The 19,483-nt window shown below is 47.8% G+C and overlaps 1 protein-coding gene across 2 annotated transcripts in view; it reads left to right on the top strand.

Annotated features, from left to right (window-relative positions):
* Positions 1-66: 66 nt before the first annotated feature.
* MIER1 (MIER1 transcriptional regulator) overlaps positions 67-19,483 on the top strand; it is a 38,041-nt gene continuing 18,624 nt past the window's right edge. Inside the window, exons 1-4 of one of the 2 annotated variants that reach the window (XM_059853563.1) lie at positions 67-364; positions 490-582; positions 13,990-14,014; positions 14,793-14,938. In XM_059853563.1, the coding sequence (XP_059709546.1) occupies positions 14,840-14,938 (99 nt within the window). In that variant the 5' untranslated portion in view covers positions 67-364; positions 490-582; positions 13,990-14,014; positions 14,793-14,839. Of the gene's footprint in view, positions 365-489; positions 583-1,256; positions 1,398-13,989; positions 14,015-14,792; positions 14,939-19,483 lie in introns of those variants that run through there. The other variant, XM_059853562.1, reaches the window with a different exon arrangement.

Here is a 19,483-nt window from a genome sequence, read left to right as displayed (position 1 = left end):
GTTCCCGGCCCCGGTTCGCGTCCCGCCCCCTCCCCGTGTCGCCGAACCGGCGCTGCCCGCGCCCGCCGCGACACCGCCCCGCCGGCCGTTCGGCCCTCCCGCGGGGCTGCAGCGCCTCGCTCGCGGGGGAGTCACCCCTGAGTCAGCAAAGTCTCGCCCGCCGGTTCTTTCGGCACCGCCCGCGGGGACCGTGTGAGGGTCGGGGATGCGGCTCCTCGGCGGAGGCGCCGGGCGCGCGTGAGCCGCGCGGCTCTGCAGGGCACGGCCGAGGCCGCGGTGTCCTCGCTGTGACACGGCCGCGATGCCCGACGGGCGCGCCGGGCGCTGCCCCGTGCCGGCCCGGGGACAGCGCTGAGCCGGGCAGGTGAGGCACCGGGGCTGCAGGGAGGACACGGTGAATGACCGCCGGGTCCGGATCTTTGTTCCGTTTATTCGGGGTGGTGTTTCGGGTGTTGTGTGTAACCTGGAGCTGTTATTGTGTCCCCCAAGAGCCTCACGCCCAGCAAGAGCCCCCGTTCCCCGAGGACCCCCCGTTCGCCTCACGGCCGATGAGACACCCCCCGCGCCTCTGCGGCTCCCCGCGTGAGTACGGCGGCCGCGGCTGGGGGGGACCGGGGCGATGATGCGGAGGCGGCGGCGGGCGGGGCCGGGGGCACGGGGCACTGGGGGCCGTGAGGGGCCGCGGCAAGCAGGAGCCTCGGCACCGACCACCGGCCGGGGCGGGGCCCGGGCATTGAATGAGAGCGGAGGAGGCGTGGCCTGCGCGTGATTGCCAGGTGAGGGGCGCGGCCTGTTTATTGAGTGACACGTGAGGGGGCGTGGCTTGTACCGAATGACATATATGGGCAAGAGGGGCCGCGGCGGCCGCGCCTTGGCGGGGTGGGGGCGTGGCCTTGCGTTTTGAGTGACAGGCGGGGCCTGTGGGATCGTCACAGACGAGAGGGCGTGGCCTGTGCGTTGAGTGGCAGGCGGTGGGGAGCGGTTTGCGCTTTGATTGACGAATAAGGAGGTGGCCTTAGACTCTGAGTGACAGATGGGGTCTTGCCTGTGCGTTGCGTGACACACGAGGGCGTGGCCAATCACCAAGTGACAGGAAGGGGGCGTCTCCTCCGCGCTGACTGACAGATTGAACTAGCGCTATATGACATACGGGTGGGCGTGTCCTCCCGTTGACAGACAGGCGCGGCGGGCGTGGCCTCCCCTGACTGACAGCCGCCGCACGCGCCCTGCCCGCTTCCCGCGGTGCGCGGTGACGTCGTGCGTAACGTGGCCACGCCCCTCCCGCCCCGCCGCCGCTCCCGGTCCCGTCCCCGCTGCTCCCGCCGCTCCCACCGGGACCCGGCGGCGCTTCCCGGCGATGTGACCCTCTCCCAGGAATACCAGCGATCATGGCTGAGGTGAGAGCGGCGGGGGCCTGCCCGGGAACTTGTTGCGCGGCGCCGCAAGTTTGTTGCGGGGACCGGAGGCCCGCGGGCACCGGCGGTCCCGCCCACTCCCCTCAGGGAGCCGCCCGCTCCCGTTCGGGGCCGTCCCGGGGGCTGAAGGCCCCTGAGGGGAGCGGGCGGGACCGAGCGCGGCGCCTCCCGGTTTTTGTAGGACCGTATATGCTAAACCATCGCTTTATTTCCTTTAAATACCTTTTTTGTAATCGTTAAAACAAAGGGGAATTGCTCAAAAGATAGCCCGGGAGAGCTTTCCGGTGGGATTCCCAGGATTTGCGGGGAGTGGGGGGGTTTTTTGGGGATAATGGGAGTTGTGTTGTGGGATGTAATGCGATAATGATAGGGAAGTAATGGGGAAATGGGAAAAAAGCCTCTTTATCGCAGGGTTGGGTTGGTGGGGGTTGGATTTGCCCGTCCCAATAGGATCCGCTCTTTCCCTTTTAGGAGGGGAATGGGGACTGATGAATGGATGTTCCATGAAGTTTTCCTCGAATTCTGCCCCGATCCCAATCTCGGGGCTGTTTGCTGCTCCAGCAGTGTTGACAAATGCCTTGGAAATGAAAATTTGAAAAGTATGCTTTGGAAAAGTAAAATTTGTGGGACAGGTGTTGCTCCCAGGGCAAGCTGGAAGTGTCAAGATTAGATTTTACAGATGGAACTTCTCCCCTTGAAATTCCTGAATATATGGGGTTTTCCCCTTAAATTGCTTCTTTTTTCCTTCCAAACCAAACCTTTAATGAAGCAGTCTTCCTGTTGTTGGGACAACACGTCCTGAGCTAATCTTAGAAGTTCTAAGAACCTGCCTGGGTGGTTTTGTATCTCCAGAGGGAATCACCAGTCTGATCCCAAAAACTGTGGGTTTTAAACCCACTTCTACAAAGCTGGGGAGACAGTGGTGCCTCTGCTGTGGGCATTGCAGTATTGGGGATGTTTGGCTGGAGTTTTTGTCCATTTTTTCGTGAATTAACCCCAATATCCTGTGGCAGTCCCTCTGTGTCCTGTGGGGCTGAGCTGGGGTCACTTCCTACTCGCTGTCACGTCCTCCCGTGGAGTCACAGCAGTGCCGGCCCCAGGGCAGGGAGGTCCCGCCGGGATGCGGGGCTGGCCACCTTTGGCTTTTCCCCTTTGGATGTTGTTCCTGTGGCTGAGGCCTCTGTTGGTCTCGGTACTGCACTCGGGGGTTTCATCTTGGCCTTTTTGGAGGTGAATTTCTTGTTCTGTTTGAGGTGCAGGGGCAGGGGCAGCGTTTGATCTGCCTGTGGATGAGTTCTGGAGCTGCAGCACCTCGAGTTCCTCCCCAGGCAACTGTTGCATGAGCATGGGGAAACAGTAATAATTTTAAAAAATTGATACTCGAGTGATTTAAGGCCCTGGATACAGTCTCCAGCTCAGTTTGTGTCCCTGCCCCTGGCAAAGAGCTGGAACTGGGTGGTCTCTAGGGTTCCTTCCAGCCCAAACCACTCCAGGATTTCATTAATTTAGGAAATCCACAGGGAGCAGAGTGGGAATTCTCCTTAGTATGGCATTTCCTCGTAGCTCTGGTGTCAGCCACTGACCTGGAGGGACTGCAGATCACCAAAGTGTGGATGGGAAGGTGGCAGACTGATGGTTCTTGTCCTCTTTGCCATCTTTTGTGCCAGTGGCAAACCTCGTGCTGGCTGTTCTGAGGGTGCACAGGAGCTCATCCTGCCCTCAGGAGTGATCCTAGAACCTTGTGTGGGATGTTCTGAGGGTGCACAGGAGCTCATCCTGCCCTCAGGAGCAATCCCAGAACCTCGTGCTGGCTGTTCTGAGGGTGCACAGGAGCTCATCCTGCCCTCAGGAGTGATCCTAGAACCTTGTGTGGGATGTTCTGAGGGTGCACAGGAGCTCATCCTGCCCTCAGGAGCAATCCCAGAACCTTGTGTTGCAGAGGATCAGAGACAGGCACAGCCCTCCAAGCCCAGTGTGACTGGAACTTGTTGGGTTGTACAGGAAAGCTCTTCAGAAAGCAGGGCTGGAGGCCAGAAAGTGAAACTAAATTCACCAAAAGTGCTACTTCACTTTTGCTGAAGTGATTTGAATATAGGACAGACAAAGGGGAAAAAAATTTTGAATATATATTAAATTTGGGATTAATAACCTGTGTTAGGGATCTTTTTGCTTTTACATGATTCCTCGTACTCCAACATGTCAGAAGTTTGTTCCAGGCATAAAGTGGAAAGAAAATATCTCTAATTTAAGATCAGCTGAAGCTTTGTGACTGTTACAGTATCCTGCATTAAGCTGCTTACAGGGTGGTTTTGGTGGAGGGAATGCTGATACACACAGATTTTCTCCAAAATAAGTATTTTAATGCCTCCTGAGAAGAAAAGGTTGGGGCTGAAAAGCTTGATTAGCAGCTGAAAGAGAATGGCTTTTGTTAATTCAGCCTGTATAGTGTTGGAGTGAAATGTAAGTGAGAGAATGAGATCTTCTGATCCCAAAACTGGAAGAGCTGGGGTCAGACTTTTATGTTGAACAGAGGCAGCTCAGTACCTGCTGTAATTTCCAGAAGTGCCCAGTTCCTGCTGTTCCTTCTGTTTCATGAAGGGATGCACCAGTCAGCTTGGTACAGGATATCACTTGCCAGGATACTGAGCATGCAAAACTAAAGAGAGCCAGGTTTTTTGGGGGTTTTTTGTTGTTCTTCAGTGAATTAGGAGTGGGAAAAAGGGTGGGCATGTGTGGTCAGAGGTGAGGTGGGAGCACTGAGGACTAAATATCCCTGATTTTTGGTTGGCATAGCTTGGAATTACCTGCAGGCTGGTTTAGTTCTGGGTTGAGGGGGTCTGACAGGTCCTGAAAGGGGAGGTCCTGCTCCTCCTGCTGCTTTTGTGTCATGTCCCTGAGCTTCCTTGGGTTGATCCATCTTGCTGAGAACCTCAAAGCTTCCTGCAGAGCAAGCAGGGAGAGATCCCACAGGAGCTGGAATGGGTGGGACAGCAGGACCAGCCCTGGGACCAGCAGGTCCCCAGGAGGCTCAGGGGGCCCTTGTGGCTCTGCACAGCTCCTGCCAGGAGGGGACAGCCGGGGGGTTGGGCTCTGCTCCAGGGAACAGGGACAGGAGGAGAGGGAACAGCCCCAGGCTGGGCCAGGGGAGCTCAGGGTGGATATTGGGAATATTCCTTCCTGGAAAGGCTGCCCAGCCCTGGCACAGCTGCCCAGGGCAGGGGTGGAGTCCCCATCACTGCAGGGATTCAAAACCCCTGTGGATGTGGCACTTGGGGACATGGGCAGTGGTGGCCTTGGGAGTGGTTGGAATGGATGGTCTTGGAGATGTTTTCCAACCCAAAGGATTCCATGGTTCCCTTCCCCGTGACTGATGCTGGAACATAATTCCTGTTTCTCCCAAACCTCCAGCAGGCAGCTGAGCAGCTCCTTGTGGTTCTCACCCAGAACCTCTGAGGTTCCTCAATTTTCTGACTTGCTGAAATAAGAATTAAAGTTTTGCTTCTGCAGAGTGAATTTCTGAGGGGTTAAAAGCCTGGACTGGCATTTTATGGTGTTGGGAAAGTATGGAAAGGAGCAGGAACTGTCTTGGAGCAGGAGCTCTCCTCTGGTGTCAGTGGACAGTTAAATGTCTTTACCTAATTTCTTTGAGTGCACTTTAATGTTTTTAAATTTCTGAAAGTTTAGTTGTTTTCAACCAAAAAATCAGTTTATTGACATGGTGTGCTTTAAGAAGTCATCTATAAACTCCTATTGTCTGGAAAAATTTCCCTTTTCCTCAATGTTCTGCTTCTTTCAGCTGAAGAATTTTAAACTTTGGGAATGTCACTGAATTCTGTTTTCATATTTTGACCATTACTTTCTGATTTCTGTTTTGGAACAGCTTCAGGACGGAATGCTGAAGGAATACGTGACCTGATAACTGTTCTTAGTAACCTTTTCACTTTCTCAGTGGTTTTATTGAACTAAGGTGTAGTAGGAAGCAGCAGTAAAGTTCACACAGTCACTGATGTGTTTGCTGATTGAGCTGTTTGAACAGTCAGGGTTTTTGAGGAGCTCCTGGATACAGAACAAGGTCAAAATAGATTAAATCCAGGTTTCCTACAGATCTAAATCACCATTAAAGTCAGGGATTGACAGCAACCATGTTTTTCCTGGCTTGATCTTAGCTGTAACTAACTGGGGGCTTTTGTGTCATTTTGAGCAGTGTTTGTAGAATACTGCACTGAGGTACCAGGCAACCTAAAGGAGAGCTGGGAATTCTGGATTTCTCCTTCCTTGGTGAGAGAATAAACCCTGAAGTGGTTGGTTTTATTCACTGCTTGGATTCCCTCCTTGGAATTGCAGAGATACAGTGGCACTCTGCCTTTCTAATCTTAAAAAGAGGGTGCCCCTTGAGTTCTTTTGTCATAGTAGGAGAGTTTTGAGGATATTTTTACATGTGATAAAACACTGATGTTTGTGGGCTTCCAGTCAGGACTTCAAGTCCTTCCTGACGCAGCAGAGGGATTTAGGCAGACACTGGAATTGTTGTGGAGTTGTTTCTTTTTGAGCCTTTTCCTGGCCAGAAGCCCCAGGCTGCATTAATATTTCCCTCCTAATCCATTCACGTCACAAATTGTCCATAGGAATGTTTCCCTGTGCTGCCTGGCATATGACTGGGGCTGGTTGCTTCTGGAATTCTATAGCAGGATCCTATCACTCCATAAAATCCCAGTTTTCTTAGCACAATATTTTAGATTATTACAGGAAGTTAAGGAAGTTGCTGGAGAGAAAATGAACAGGAGATGGGAAAGTGTGGAACTGTGTCCTTCAGGTAGGGCAGGTGGAATTCTGATTGCCTGTGGTGTGGTGCTCCAGAATTCTCTTGGAATGGGGAGTTCTCCTGGGGAAGGTGGAGGGAGCTTCTTTTCCTGTCCCCCCAGCAGCTTCCTCAGCCAGGAGCAGCAGCACTTCCCTGAGGGCCCAATCCCTTGGGAAATCCCTGCCTGGTGCTTCTGGAGTGGCACCTTGGACAGAAGCCATTGTCAGCACCCCGGAGTCCCTGTCCCTTGCTGTGCCTTGGCACCCCAGGAACTGCAGGATGTGCAGAGCTCCGAGCTCCCCTGGGAGGGATTTCAGGCTGGGATGGACCTGAGTCCTTCTCTGCAGTGATCCAGGGGGGATCAGCTGCTGTCCTGGCACTCTGATGTCACTGTCACCTGTCTGTCCTGGCCTGTCCCTGCTGGACATCTCAGAGCTCCTGCCAGGGCCTGAAGGGGCTCCAGGAGAGCTGGAGAGGGACTGGGACAAGGCCTGGAGGGACAGGACACAGGGAACAGCTGGAAGCTGAAAGAGGGAAGGTTTAGGTGGAAATTGGGAAGGAATTCCTGGCTGGGAGGGTGGGCAGGCCCTGGCACAGGGTGCCCAGAGCAGCTGTGGCTGCCCCTGGATCCCTGGCAGTGCCCAGGGCCAGGCTGGAGCAGCCTGGGACAGTGGGAGGTGTCCCTGCCATGGCAGGTGGGATTTAAGGTCTCCTCTCCATGCTGAACACCCACAGCTCTCTCAGGAATCTCAGAACTCAGCATTGTGGGATGATTTGGGGTGGAAGGCAGCTCAGGAGGTCTCTGGTGTGACCTTCTCTGCTCTCAGGTCTCCCAGGCTTGCTCAGGGCTGTCTCCAGCCTGGTCTTGCAAACTTCCAAAGAAAAACATTGGGAAAAAGTCCTCTGGGTACAGGGGTCAAGTCTCAGAAGGGAATGGCCAAGGCAGCGTTGCTGAGGTAGAAGCTGCAAGGCTTTGGTGTTCACATTTGGGATCTGTGAGTTCAAACACTGCTCTTGATCCTTGTCTTCTGGAAGGACAGGAATGTTCTCATGGAGCCACCAAAGTAAAGAAGTAAAAATCCATGGATGTAAAGGCTTCCATTTGAGGGATGTCACTGCAGTTTGGGCTGTGCAGGTATTCACATGCAGGGCTGGAAAAGAGAACCAGAAGTGGTTTTTTTTTCCTTGCTTCAATGTTGCTATTTTCTCCCCAAGATAAAAATGTGGCTTTTTTTTTTTTGGGGGCTGGCTGGGACTGTTGCCTTCCTCTTATGGAGAGGGACACATTCCCTCTGGAATAAATGGTGTTATTCCCTATTTTGCCCAGTTCTTTTCTCCAGGCCCAATTCACAGAAGAGTTTATTAACTTTGGGATATTTTGCTGTTGCAGAGTTCAAGACCTGAACAAATTGATGGGCTTGTCAGGAATATTGCTGTCAATATAAAGAGAATTTAATTCTAGTTTTTAACTGTTTTATGTAACATTTCAGGAGCTATTAAAGATAACTGAGTCAATTTGGACAGGATGTGTATTTGTTTTGTAGACACTGCAGATTATTCTGCAAATTTTAAGATGTTTCATTATTCATCAGTTCTGTTAAACAGTGTGAAAGGTGTCAGCAAAGACAAGAGTTTTGTGGGTAGGAGTGAAACTGTGCAGTGTCTGTCCCTTCTGTTCAGGTGGTTTTGCTGTAGGGGAAAGAGAGAAAGCTCAGTGCATCCCACTTGGAGTATCCCTGTCCCCTGCCAGTGTGCAGCCCTGGGAATTGCCTGGAATAAACTGGGCAAGGCTGCTGCCTCCTGAACTAATGAACTGTCACTGTGCCAGCCCAGGGGGCTGTGTCACTGCCATCCCAAAGTCCAGGCAGATGTTTTAGGGGAATGCTGGGGATGTTCCCTTGTCTGACACATCTCTGCTACCTTCGCCTCTTGGCAGTCACAGGTGGCTGAGGGACACTGGCCAGCTTCAGTCCATCTAACCCATATCCATCTATCCATATCCATGCCTGGGGAATGGACTGGGTGGGATCTGTCCATCTATCCCATATCCAGGGAATGGATTGGATGGGATCTGTCCATCTATCCCATATCCAGGGAATGGACTGGATGGGATCTGTCCCATCTATCCCATATCCAGGGAATGGATTGGATGGGATCTGTCCATCTATCCCATATCCAGGGAATGGACTGGATGGGATCTGTCCATCTATTCCATATCCACACCCTGGGGAATGGATTGGATGGGATCTGTCCCATCTATCCCATATCCACACCCTGAGGAATGGACTGGATGGGGTCTGTCCATCTATTCCATATCCAGGGAATGGATTGGATGGGATCTGTCCATCTATTCCATATCCAGGGAATGGATTGGATGGGATCTGTCCCATCTATCCCATATCCACACCCTGGGGAATGGATTGGATGGGATCGGTCCCATCTGTCCCATATCCAGGGAATGGATTGGATGGGATCTGTCCCATCTCTCCCATATCCACACCCTGAGGAATGGATTGGATGGGATCTGTCCCATTGGATGGGATCTGTCCATCTATTCCATATCCAGGGAATGGATTGGATGGGATCTGTCCCATCTATCCCATATCCACACCCTGGGGAATGGATTGGATGGGATCGGTCCCATCTGTCCCATATCCAGGGAATGGATTGGATGGGATCTGTCCCATCTCTCCCATATCCACACCCTGAGGAATGGATTGGATGGGATCTGTCCCATTGGATGGGATCTGTCCATCTATTCCATATCCAGGGAATGGATTGGATGGGATCTGTCCATCTATCCCATATCCAGGGAATGGATTGGATGGGATCTGTCCCATCTATCCCATATCCAGGGAATGGATTGGATGGGATCTGTCCCATCTATCCCATATCCAGGGAATGGACTGGATGGGATCTGTCCATCTCTCCCATATCCAGGGAATGGATTGGATGGGATCTGTCCCATCTATTCCATATCCACACCCTGGGGAATGGATTGGATGGGATCTGTCCCATCTGTCCCATATCCAGGGAATGGATTGGATGGGATCTGTCCCATTGGATGGGATCTGTCCCATCTGTCCCATATCCAGGGAATGGATTGGATGGGATCTGTCCCATCTCTCCCATATCCACACCCTGAGGAATGTGTTGGATGGGATCTATCCCATCCACCCCGTATCCTGTTGGATACATGCTGGGAATACCCTGGATGTGATCTGGCTGGTTGTTGCTGCCAGTGTCCCTAACCTTGGGAAGTCCTGTCTTTCCTGAGATCCCTGAAAATACCCCTGGAATCACACAGTGGCATTCAGCAGTGCTGGGGGTTTGGGGCTCAGTGTCTGTCCTTTCTCTCTTTGCCTGAGGTTTGTTTCCTGCAGCCCTCAGAGCTGGGGTCCCTTCCAGCTGCTCTGGAGCATTAACAGCTCTGCTCCTCGGAGTATCCATGCAGCAGGAGTCCTTGCTCACTGGAGTTTTTGCTCAGTGTCCATGAGTTAGGAGTTCTGGGTGATTTTCATTCCTTTGAGCTCACAGCAGGCCATTCACTGTTACCTTTGCTGATGGTGCAATTCCAGAACAATTGCAGTGTGCATTGCCTGTGGATTGTCACTATCCCTGATTTTCTTGGATTTTTCTCTCCTGGGCCTTGGATCCCATTATCCTTTGATAGGTGGCAGCTCGTTGTTCCCACGAGTGCCCTTGAGGCAAAAAGTGCTCTGTGCTTCCCTGGGAATGGCTGGGCAGAAAATGAAGATCCACTGAAGAACAGGGGTGGCCTTTTCCCAGGAATTCCTGTCCCATGGCAGTGCCATCCTTAGGAGTGTGGATCTGCCATGTGACCCTTAGCCAGTGCCAGGAATTTGTCATCACTAAATGCCCCCAAAGCTGTCTGTTGTCCCCTGGCCAGAGGCACCATCCCTTGGAGGCAGGGAATGGGACTGACCAAGCCTTGCAGGCCTTGTCTTGGAGCAGCTCTTCAACCAGAGGCTGCTCCCTCACCCTCTGTGCTGGCCCTGGAGGGTTTTCCAGCTCTCCTTTCCACGTCTCCAGCCCCAAACTGGTGTTTGCAGCACAGCTGGCACCCGCAGAGGCCAGGACAGAGTCAGGGAGAGGCTGGAAAAGTGGTGCCAGTCACCTTGGGGGCTGGGCTGGCACAGCTGGCACTGGAGTGGTGCCAGAGGTCAGGGCTGCTTTTGGCTGCAGCTGGGCATTAATAAAGATGAGCTGGAGTGTGACGCTGCTCAGGGCTGGAAATAGAAGCAGGAAGTGATTGACAGCTCATCCCAGACTGGAAAGCCAGGAAATGCAGACAGGAGAGTCCACAGGCAGGGCAGATGTCACTGGCAAAGCCTGGGAGGAGGGGCAGAGAGCCAGAGGCTGCTTTTGGGGCTGAGTTTGGGAGTCATGGCTCCCTGAACTCCCCTTATCCCTGTTTGTGTCCTGGTTTTCCTTCTGCATGAGGCCTTTCCCCAGACCTTCCCTTCCCAGATTGGAGCTGAGGTGGGCCAGCCCCTTGGGCATGGAGCAGCCAGAATTCCCCATGGATTATCACCAAACCAAGGCTGCCACTACTGATTGATCAACCCATAACCTGCTTTGCAGCTGAGACCTCCTCAAAACTCCTCTGTTACAGCCACAATTGTCCAGGGAAGCAGGGAATGTTTTGGAAAGAGGTTTTTCTGGCAAACTGGATGATAATTTGTGTAAGGCTCCCAATAATAACACATTTTAGTGGCTTTTCCTTCATTCCATGAAGGAATGGAATGAAGGAAAAGTCACTAAATGAAGGAAAAGCCACTCCATTCCATTTCCTCATTGTGGTTTGGGATTCCTTTAAAAAGTGTGTCCCTGAATTGAAGGAGAACAGGGAATTTGTGCTCAGCTTCCAAGGGGAATAATTTCTCTTGGACTGGGACTCACTGGCAGTGGAATCTGGGATATCCCTGGGTTGTGGAAAGGGGGATTTATACCTCTAGTTAAATCACAGCTAAAGCTTTAATAATTTTAATTTGAGAGGAGTTCTAAGATGGTATTTGCAGAATTGATTGTTTGCTAAGGAAAATATTTTATCCCTCAGAATAAATTCTCCTCAAGCCTTTGAGTCCAGCTCTGGTCCTTGGAGGGCAGAGTCATTGCTGGAATAATTTTTCACCCTGGAATTAAAGTTGGAAAAGAGTTTTTAAGATCATGGAGTCCATCCCATCAGTCCATTGTCCCCAAGTGCCACCTGCAGCTGCTTTGGGACACCTCCAGGGGTGCTGATTCCAGCCCTTTCCTGGGCAGCTGCTCCAGGGGTCAGAGCCATGAGGAAAAGGGGAGGCTCTCCATGGCTTCCTCCTGGCCTGGGAAGATTGAATTTGTTTGGTTTCCTGTGGGAAATGAATTTGTAGAGAAATGTTCAAGTCTGACAGAAGGCTCACATAATGTGTGTTTGTATGTAAATCTTGAGATAAGAAATGTTGATGTAGAAATGGAATAGGGTAGATATTGTTGAGAGAGAAATGGAATTATAAACAAGTCTTAAAGGGTGCTTTTGTAAAAAAGCTGAGCTATTTTGGAGAAATAGAATTATAAAGATGGATTGTAGTAAGATTTACGAGGGGTCATTTCAGATGATTGGTTTTAAGGTATTTTTAATATAGTGTGATGAAAGTTGATAGGTTAAGAATTGTTTATAGTGTATTGTAACTCAGAAATAGTTGGGTCACACTTCAAGATTTCTCTACAAATTCATTTCCCACAGTTTGCAACCAATGATTGCTGCAATAAACACATTAAGACTTCATTAATTTGTATTAATGATCATGTATTGCATTCTATTAGTTATGCAGGTTCATCAGACAAACAAAACACCAAATAAAGACCAGTCCTTGCTGCTGATCCTGATATTCAGCTCCAGATCAGGAGTACTGGACTCTGGAATTTGTTAAGATAATCTTTGCAAATAAAGACTTTTTTGGGTGTAGTGAATAGCTAAACTTCCCCTGGTGTTGTGCAACGATCTGCAAAAACGTTTGTGGTGTTTCCCATTAATGTGAATTTCTCTGGGAATCCTGAGGGGCTCCAGGAGAGCTGGAGAGGGACTGGGGACAAGGGGACGCAGGGAGTGGCTCCCCACTGCCAGAGGCAGGGATGGATGGGCTGCTGGCAGGGAATGAAGTGCTTATATTCTGCATTTTCCTTATTCTGGACTCTTTTTGAGTTCATTTATACACTGGAGACTCCCACAAAAGGGAGGCAGACGTGTGAGGGAAATCATTCCCTAAGAAGGTCTCTTTCTTCCCACTTTGAGGAGCTTTTGATATAAAGGAGCTTCAAATCAGGATTTTTTCAGTTTTAGCTTTTGATATAAGGAACTTCAAATCAGACAGGATTTTTTCAGTTTTAGCTTTTGACATAAGGAACTTCAAATCAGGATTTTTTCAGTTTTAACTTTTGATATAAGGAACTTCAAATCAGACAGGATTTTTTCAGTTTTAACTTTTGACATAAGGAACTTCAAATCAGACAGGATATTTTCAGTTTTAGCTTTTGATATAAGGAACTTCAAATCAGACATGATTTTTTTCAGTTTTAACTTTTCATATAAAGGAACTTCAAATCAGACAGAGTTTTTTCAGTTTTAGCTTTTGACATAAGGAACGTCAAATCAGGATTTTTTCAGTTTTAACTTTTGATATAAGGAACTTCAAATCAGACAGGATTTTTTCAGTTTTAGCTTTTGATATAAGGAACTTCAAATCAGAATTTTTTCAGTTTTAACCTTTGATATAAAGGAACTTCAAATCAGACAGAATTTTTTCAGTTTTAGCTTTTGCTTTGCTGCATCACTAGGCTGAGTTGAGAAGGAGGCAAGGAGAAGGAAAACCCTTCAGAAAATCCAAGTTTTCCCTTGAGGACAGCATTATACGTTAATTAATATAACAAAATCCATGGTGCCAAACAATATCTGAGTTTGCAGGAGGTGGCAGGAGCACCATGGGGAAAATGCAGTTTTCCTGCCTTGGAAATCAGCATTTCATTACTGTGTGCCTGAAAAGAGTGGGAGCATTTGCTTGAATTATCCAAACAAATGAGCTTTGAATGGCTGACATGCAAATTTCCCCCCAGGAGGTTCAAGATTGGCACAGGGAAAGGATTTTATGGGAGAATTTGTTTGTGGAGGTTATAAAGACAAGGTTAGCAAATTTTGGGCCACAGAGGGGCTCTGGTACCTGGATTATTAAGGAATAATTTTCTTTCTCTTTCTCAAAAATAAAATTTTTGGTGGTGTTTTTGGTTTTTTCCTCACAGCTGGGTTGGAGATTAAGATTAAATTGATTTTTCCTTCATTCCATGAGGAATTCTTATTATGATTTGGGATTCCTTTAAAAAGTGTGTCCCTGAATTGAAGGGGAATAGGGAATTTGTGCTCAGCTTCCTCTTAAATAATTCCTTAATAATTCCCCTTAAACTGAGACTCATTGGCAGTGGAATCTGGGATATCCCTGGGTTGTGGAAAAGGGGATTTATACCTGGAGTTTGATCACTGCTGAAGTTAAAGTATTACTTACCTTGGTAAATAATCTTATTTATAAATTTATTTATTTACTAATAAATTTATTTATAAATCCATGAATTTATTTATAATATTTAGAAATTTATTTATACATTTAATTGTTTATAAATATATTTTTCTGCAGTGAGTTGTTCTGTATCAGCTAAATAATTTGATTTATACAGGTTCAACATAGCAAAAATAATTTCCTTTCTTTTCTTTTTTTTTTTTAGCCTTCTGTTGAGTCTTCAAGCCCAGGTAAATATTTTTAATAATTTCCAAGGGTTTGGGCATCCTATGAGTGGAAAAAACTTTCCAGGAGTTCCTTCAGCTGGATTGTTGTTGCCTCTTGAGGTTTTATTTCTTTCAGAGAAATAATTAAGTGCTTCATAATTAAATCTTAGACTTGCTCCTCCCTGTCACACCCTCAGTGTGGGGGCAGGGTTTGGAAAATGGAATTTACATTGTCCAGGGAAAAAAGGGAGAAAATACGAGCAGGGCTGTGATTAAAAATCAGGAGAAAAGGGGGAAAATATGAACAGGGCTGGCATTAAGGGGGAGTTTTGTGAGGTTTTTTTTTTTTTGTTTTACTTGCTGAGGTTTTGTTTGTGAGGTTTCACTTGTGAGTTTTTACTTGTGAGTGTTTTGTTTTTACCTGTGAGTTTTTATTTGTGAGTCAGTTTTTATTTCCGAGTTAATTTTTGAGTTTTTATTTGTTGACTTTTTATTTGATTCTATTAGTGAGTTTTTAATTGTGAGGTTTTGGCTCTCTGTAGAGCTCGATGGAGGCAGGTTTGTGATTATAAATAATCACAAATAGAATTTTCCAGACATGCTGTGCAGGAAGAGATTCTGGTCCTTCCTGCCAGGATCTCCCCACAAGGGGAATTTCCCTGGGCAGCCGGGCAGAGACAGGGGAGCCAGAACTGAAATCTTTGCTCCCAACTGTGCCTCGAGCCTCCCCTAAAGAAGCAGCTGAAGCCCAGCAGTGTTGCAGGCTGCTGGGGTGAAGCTGCTGCTGGGAATGTTCCCCCAGGAGGGTCAGCAGCCTCGGATGACCATGAGTTCGACCCCTCGGCTGACATGCTGGTGCACGACTTCGACGATGAGCGCACACTAGAGGAGGAGGAGATGATGGAAGGGGAAACAAACTTCAGATCTGAAATCGAGGATCTTAACAGGGTAGGTGGCCTCCAGGGATCCTGGCTGGGTCTGGAAAGACAGCAGTCTGCTAGGGAAGGCAGGAGCCTCCCCTGAAATGCAAAATGTGACCCCCACCTCTGAATTGCGATGAATTTTAAATTAAGGGGCCCTCAGACAAAAATATGGGAGCAGGAATAGCAGTTCTTCACTAGGGAAGAAAAGTGAAAGGATAAAATAAACAATGCAGTGCACTGGAACAGCACTGCCAGAGTCAGAACTCACCTGACACCCTGGGGGTCAGGGTGCTGGCAGCAGTCCCACTGGAATTGTGGCTCAGCCCTCCTGCAGTGCCAGGGGTGGTTCTGCTGGAGCAGGGATCCTGTAGCAGTCCCATTCCCATTGGAATTGTGGCTCAGCCCTCCTGCAGTGCCAGGGGTGGCTCTGCTGGAGCAGGGGTCCTGTAGCAGTCCCATTCCCACTGGAATTGTGGCTCAGCCCTCCTGCAGTGCCAGGGGTGGTTCTGCTGGAGCAGGGGTCCTGTAGCAGTCCCATTTCCACTGGAATTGTGGCTGCAGTGCCAGGGGTGGCTCTGCTGGAGCAGGGGTCCTGTAGCAGTCCCATTCCCATTGGAATTGTGGCTCAGCCCTCCTGCAGTGCCAGGGCTGGCTCTGCTGGAGCAGGGATCCTTTAGCAGTCCCATTCCCACTGGAATTGTGGCTCAGCCCTCCTGCAGTGCCAGGGCTGGTTCTGCTGGAGCAGGGGTCCTGTAGCAGTCCCATTCCCATTGGAATTGTGGCTGCAGTGCCAGGGCTGGCTCTGCTGGAGCAGGGATCCTGGAGAAGGGTGCAGTCTGCCTCTGAAGCTCCAGGGGAAGAGGCAGCTGCTGCTCCTCTGGGACACCCAGTGGAGAAGCCGTGCTGGTGTTCCACAATCTCCAGATTCTATCCGGGTAGGAATGCTTGGCTCCTCCCCCTGGGCTCACATCTCCCAGTGGGATGCTGCAGTTCTTATCAGCCATGCAGGGACATTCCATGGCTGTTATCAGCAGGTGTGTCCCCAGGGAAGGATTGGGTGTGTAAGGGATAAGGAAAACTGCCCTCTTAATAGAAGACAACTGCCCTACAGATGGTGATAGAACACATCCTGCCTTGCAGTCTGGAACAGATCCCAAACCACACCCACAAAACGTGCAGGAATTTAAAAAAAAAACATTAATAAATAAATAATAAAGAGGGGGGAAAGGCTGAATAAATTTACCACGAATTGGTGGGGGGGGAAAGGGTACATAAATATTTATAATGTGCTTGGTTAGTGGCTTTTTGCATCTATAGGATGTGAATTTTAGAACTAACATAAGTTAAAATATCATCTGACTAAACTTGTGTATTCCAGCTGCACCTGAGTAGTGCTTGTAGATTCTTATTTTAAAAGAAAACCCCTCATAATTCACATTTCCTGTGCATTTTGATACAGATATCTGTCAACTAGTGGAGCCCTTAGGAATATCCTCATTTAAAGGAAGATGCAGAGGAAATGATGTCCAAACCCTGTTTAAGCATGAATGATTATGCCAATAGCACTTTAAATTAATTTAGTGCATTTAATCAATATTTCCAGTGTAAATGCTAATTTCTTTCTGGTTCTGCTGTCACTTCTGTATTGTCTTCAATTATTTCTCAGGCAGGAATAATATTCTTAAATTACCAAGTGGCTTCATTATAAATGCAAAGTAATTTAGATCCTGTCTGTGGCCTTGCTGGCCTGCAGAACAGATCATTAATGATTCACAGATGAATATTTGATGTACAAATCCTATTTAGCTTAAGTGATTCTGCCAATAGGACTTGAAATTAATTTACTCCATTTAATCTATATTTCCAGTAGTAATTATCTTTTTTTTTAATCTGCTAATTTCCAGGTTGATACTAAATGGAAAACATAAAGATAAATAAATCATTGGTGAATGTAAATGTGCTTCATGTAGGTTAAGTGAGGAGTGGAGCTCCACATGTCTCTCATGTGGGGTTTAAATTGAAAATTGGCTTTTTTCCCTTCATATTTCATGTGACTCTCTCACCACATTGCAACCCTTCAGTTTATCCCCTCATATCCAGTGGTTACCCCTAGCTGTGGGTAAATAATAAATAAATATATTTACTTTTTTCACCTTTTCCATTTTGCAATATCCTGAAGCGATGAAGAAATCCCAGTTTTTGTTTTCTCTTGGAGAGTTGCTGGTCCCTGGAGCTTTGGAATTGCAGTGTACTATTTGAAGTTAAGAGGCTTAACCTGAGAAAAACATTATAAATGCAAACTCCCCTTGCTGGGTAACACAGGGTCAGTGATATCCCTGTTCCATAATTCCCAAAAACCTACAAATTCCAGTCCAATTTTTCATTTTTAATTCTCAGCTCTATGGGATAGGAGTGCTTAAAGACAGCATATTCCTTTCCAAAATGTCCTGGAGAACATTTGCATGATTCCAGGATGATTTTTCTGCTGGCTCTGCTGCCAGGTTTAATTAAGAGCAGAGGCCTTTCCTGTTTGTCTGTGTCAGTAAAATATTAATTCCCCATCAAGTGACACTGTGGGGACCAAAAACCATTTAATTCCATGGGTTTGGTGTGTCTGGGTGTAAAGCTTAACCAAAGAACAGGGGAATAAGATGAAGAACGGCTTAGTTCTTTGAAATAAAATAAAATTAAATAATAAAATCAGAGATAAGAAGTGCTGATAACCCCTGTCACTCTTGTTTTCACAGAGCACAACCAACCCCACTTTTGTCACTGGGATCATTGGGATGTTTCCAGAAATTAGATCAGTGCAGGCCCTTAGGATAGGAAGTCTAAGGTCAGCCAATAACTAAAAATATCTGATTATCAGCCAACATGTGCATTAGATACTAGGAAAAAACTATTTAGAGCAAGCACACAACTCCAAATAATAAACAAAGGATTTGATGCTTGGAGATAGAATTTTTCAATGATCCCTGAGAATTTATGCTCTGAAAAATCTCACTTAGGGAGAGAGGCTGGACACTGAGGATTCAAAGTGATAAAGGAATTAATTAGCAGAGCCAGCAACTTTTACTAATACTAATTATTAATAAAAATTAATTAAAAGTATTTATTAATAGTGGGTATTAGTAATTTTTATTATTAAAGGTGAGAGTTTGGGAGCCTTTGTTGTACTTGATTTAATTTGAGAACTGACAGTACAAATTGAAATGTCTCCTCAGAGTGGATCAGCTTTTTCATGATTTTTAACTAATTTTTTTTAAGGTTTTAACAGATTTGTTCCCAGCTGGGGATGGGTTTTCATCCAAGCAGCTTCAAAAAAAGAGAAATTAAAATTCCTGCTGTCCTTCCCTGGGTGTCAGGGATCCCTCACCCCATCCAAACTCTCAGAGAAATGAGAGGTCAGGGATGCTGAGAGGAGCATTTTGGGTGGAGTTTTATATTCCAGAATTGTGGAACTCTGTGCCATTGTCCCTGGAGAACAACTTCCCCTAAAAGGTGGAATTCCATGTTCAGCCAGGTGTGGTGATTGAGCTGAATTCTGGGAGTCACTCAGGAATTGCTGCTGACACACATCTCACCCCTTTTCCCACCAATTTGTACTAAAAACCACAATCCCAGCTGGTTTTGGGCAGTGCAGGGAATACCAATAAATATTCCATTATTTCCAATAAATATTCCAATATTCCTCTGGGTGCTCAAGGTGTTTGATAAAACCAAACCCTTTTAATGAGCTTGATGGCCCTTTGGAGATCCTTTTGGGGTGGGAGGTCTGCTGCAAATAAATCAAGGACTGGGAAATAAATTATCCAGCAGAAAAAAACCCTCACATTTTCCTTAGGAGCCCAAACTTCCAATTTTGCCAGTCCATCCTTTTGGGATGGCCATTCCTGGTGTGGGTGCCCTGATCCCTGTGCTTTGATGAGATCCTTGATGCTGCAGAGCAATTCCTGTGGAATATCAACATGCCCATTCAGGAGATCCTGTTGTGGTGGGAGTTCTGCTGGAAATAAGTCAAGGATTGGGAAATAAATTCTCCCACACAGAAACTCCACATTTTCCTTAGGAGCCCACACTTCCTATTTTATCAATCCATCCCTTTTGGGATGGCCACTCTTGGTGTGGGTGCCCTGCTCCCTGTGCTTTGGTGAGAGCCATGATGCTGTAGAGCATCAAGGAAATATCCCAGTGGAAATATCCCAGAAATATCCACAAAAATCCCACATTTTTCTCAGGAGTCTAAACTTCCAATTTTGGCAGTCCATCCCTTTTGGAATGACTGTTCTTGGTGTGGGTGCCCTGATGCCTGTGCTTTGGTGAGATCCTTGATGCTGCAGAGCAATTCCTGTGGAATATCCCTGTTAATTCCCAGGGTTTTGTCCAGGAAAGCAACATGCCCATCCAGGAGATCCTGTTGGGGTGGGAGGTTTGCTGGAAATAAATCAAGGATTAGGAAATAAATGATCCCACACAGAAACCCCACATTTTCCTTAGGAGCCCAAAGTTCCAGTGGATGTTGCCAGTCCACAGTGACTGTTCTTGGTGTGGGTGCCCTGCTCCCTGTGCT

This window comes from Haemorhous mexicanus, chromosome 9 (genome assembly GCF_027477595.1).
Source record: "Haemorhous mexicanus isolate bHaeMex1 chromosome 9, bHaeMex1.pri, whole genome shotgun sequence".
NCBI classification, from domain to species: Eukaryota; Metazoa; Chordata; class Aves; order Passeriformes; family Fringillidae; genus Haemorhous; species Haemorhous mexicanus.
This window is presented reverse-complemented; position numbering and strand designations above follow the sequence as displayed.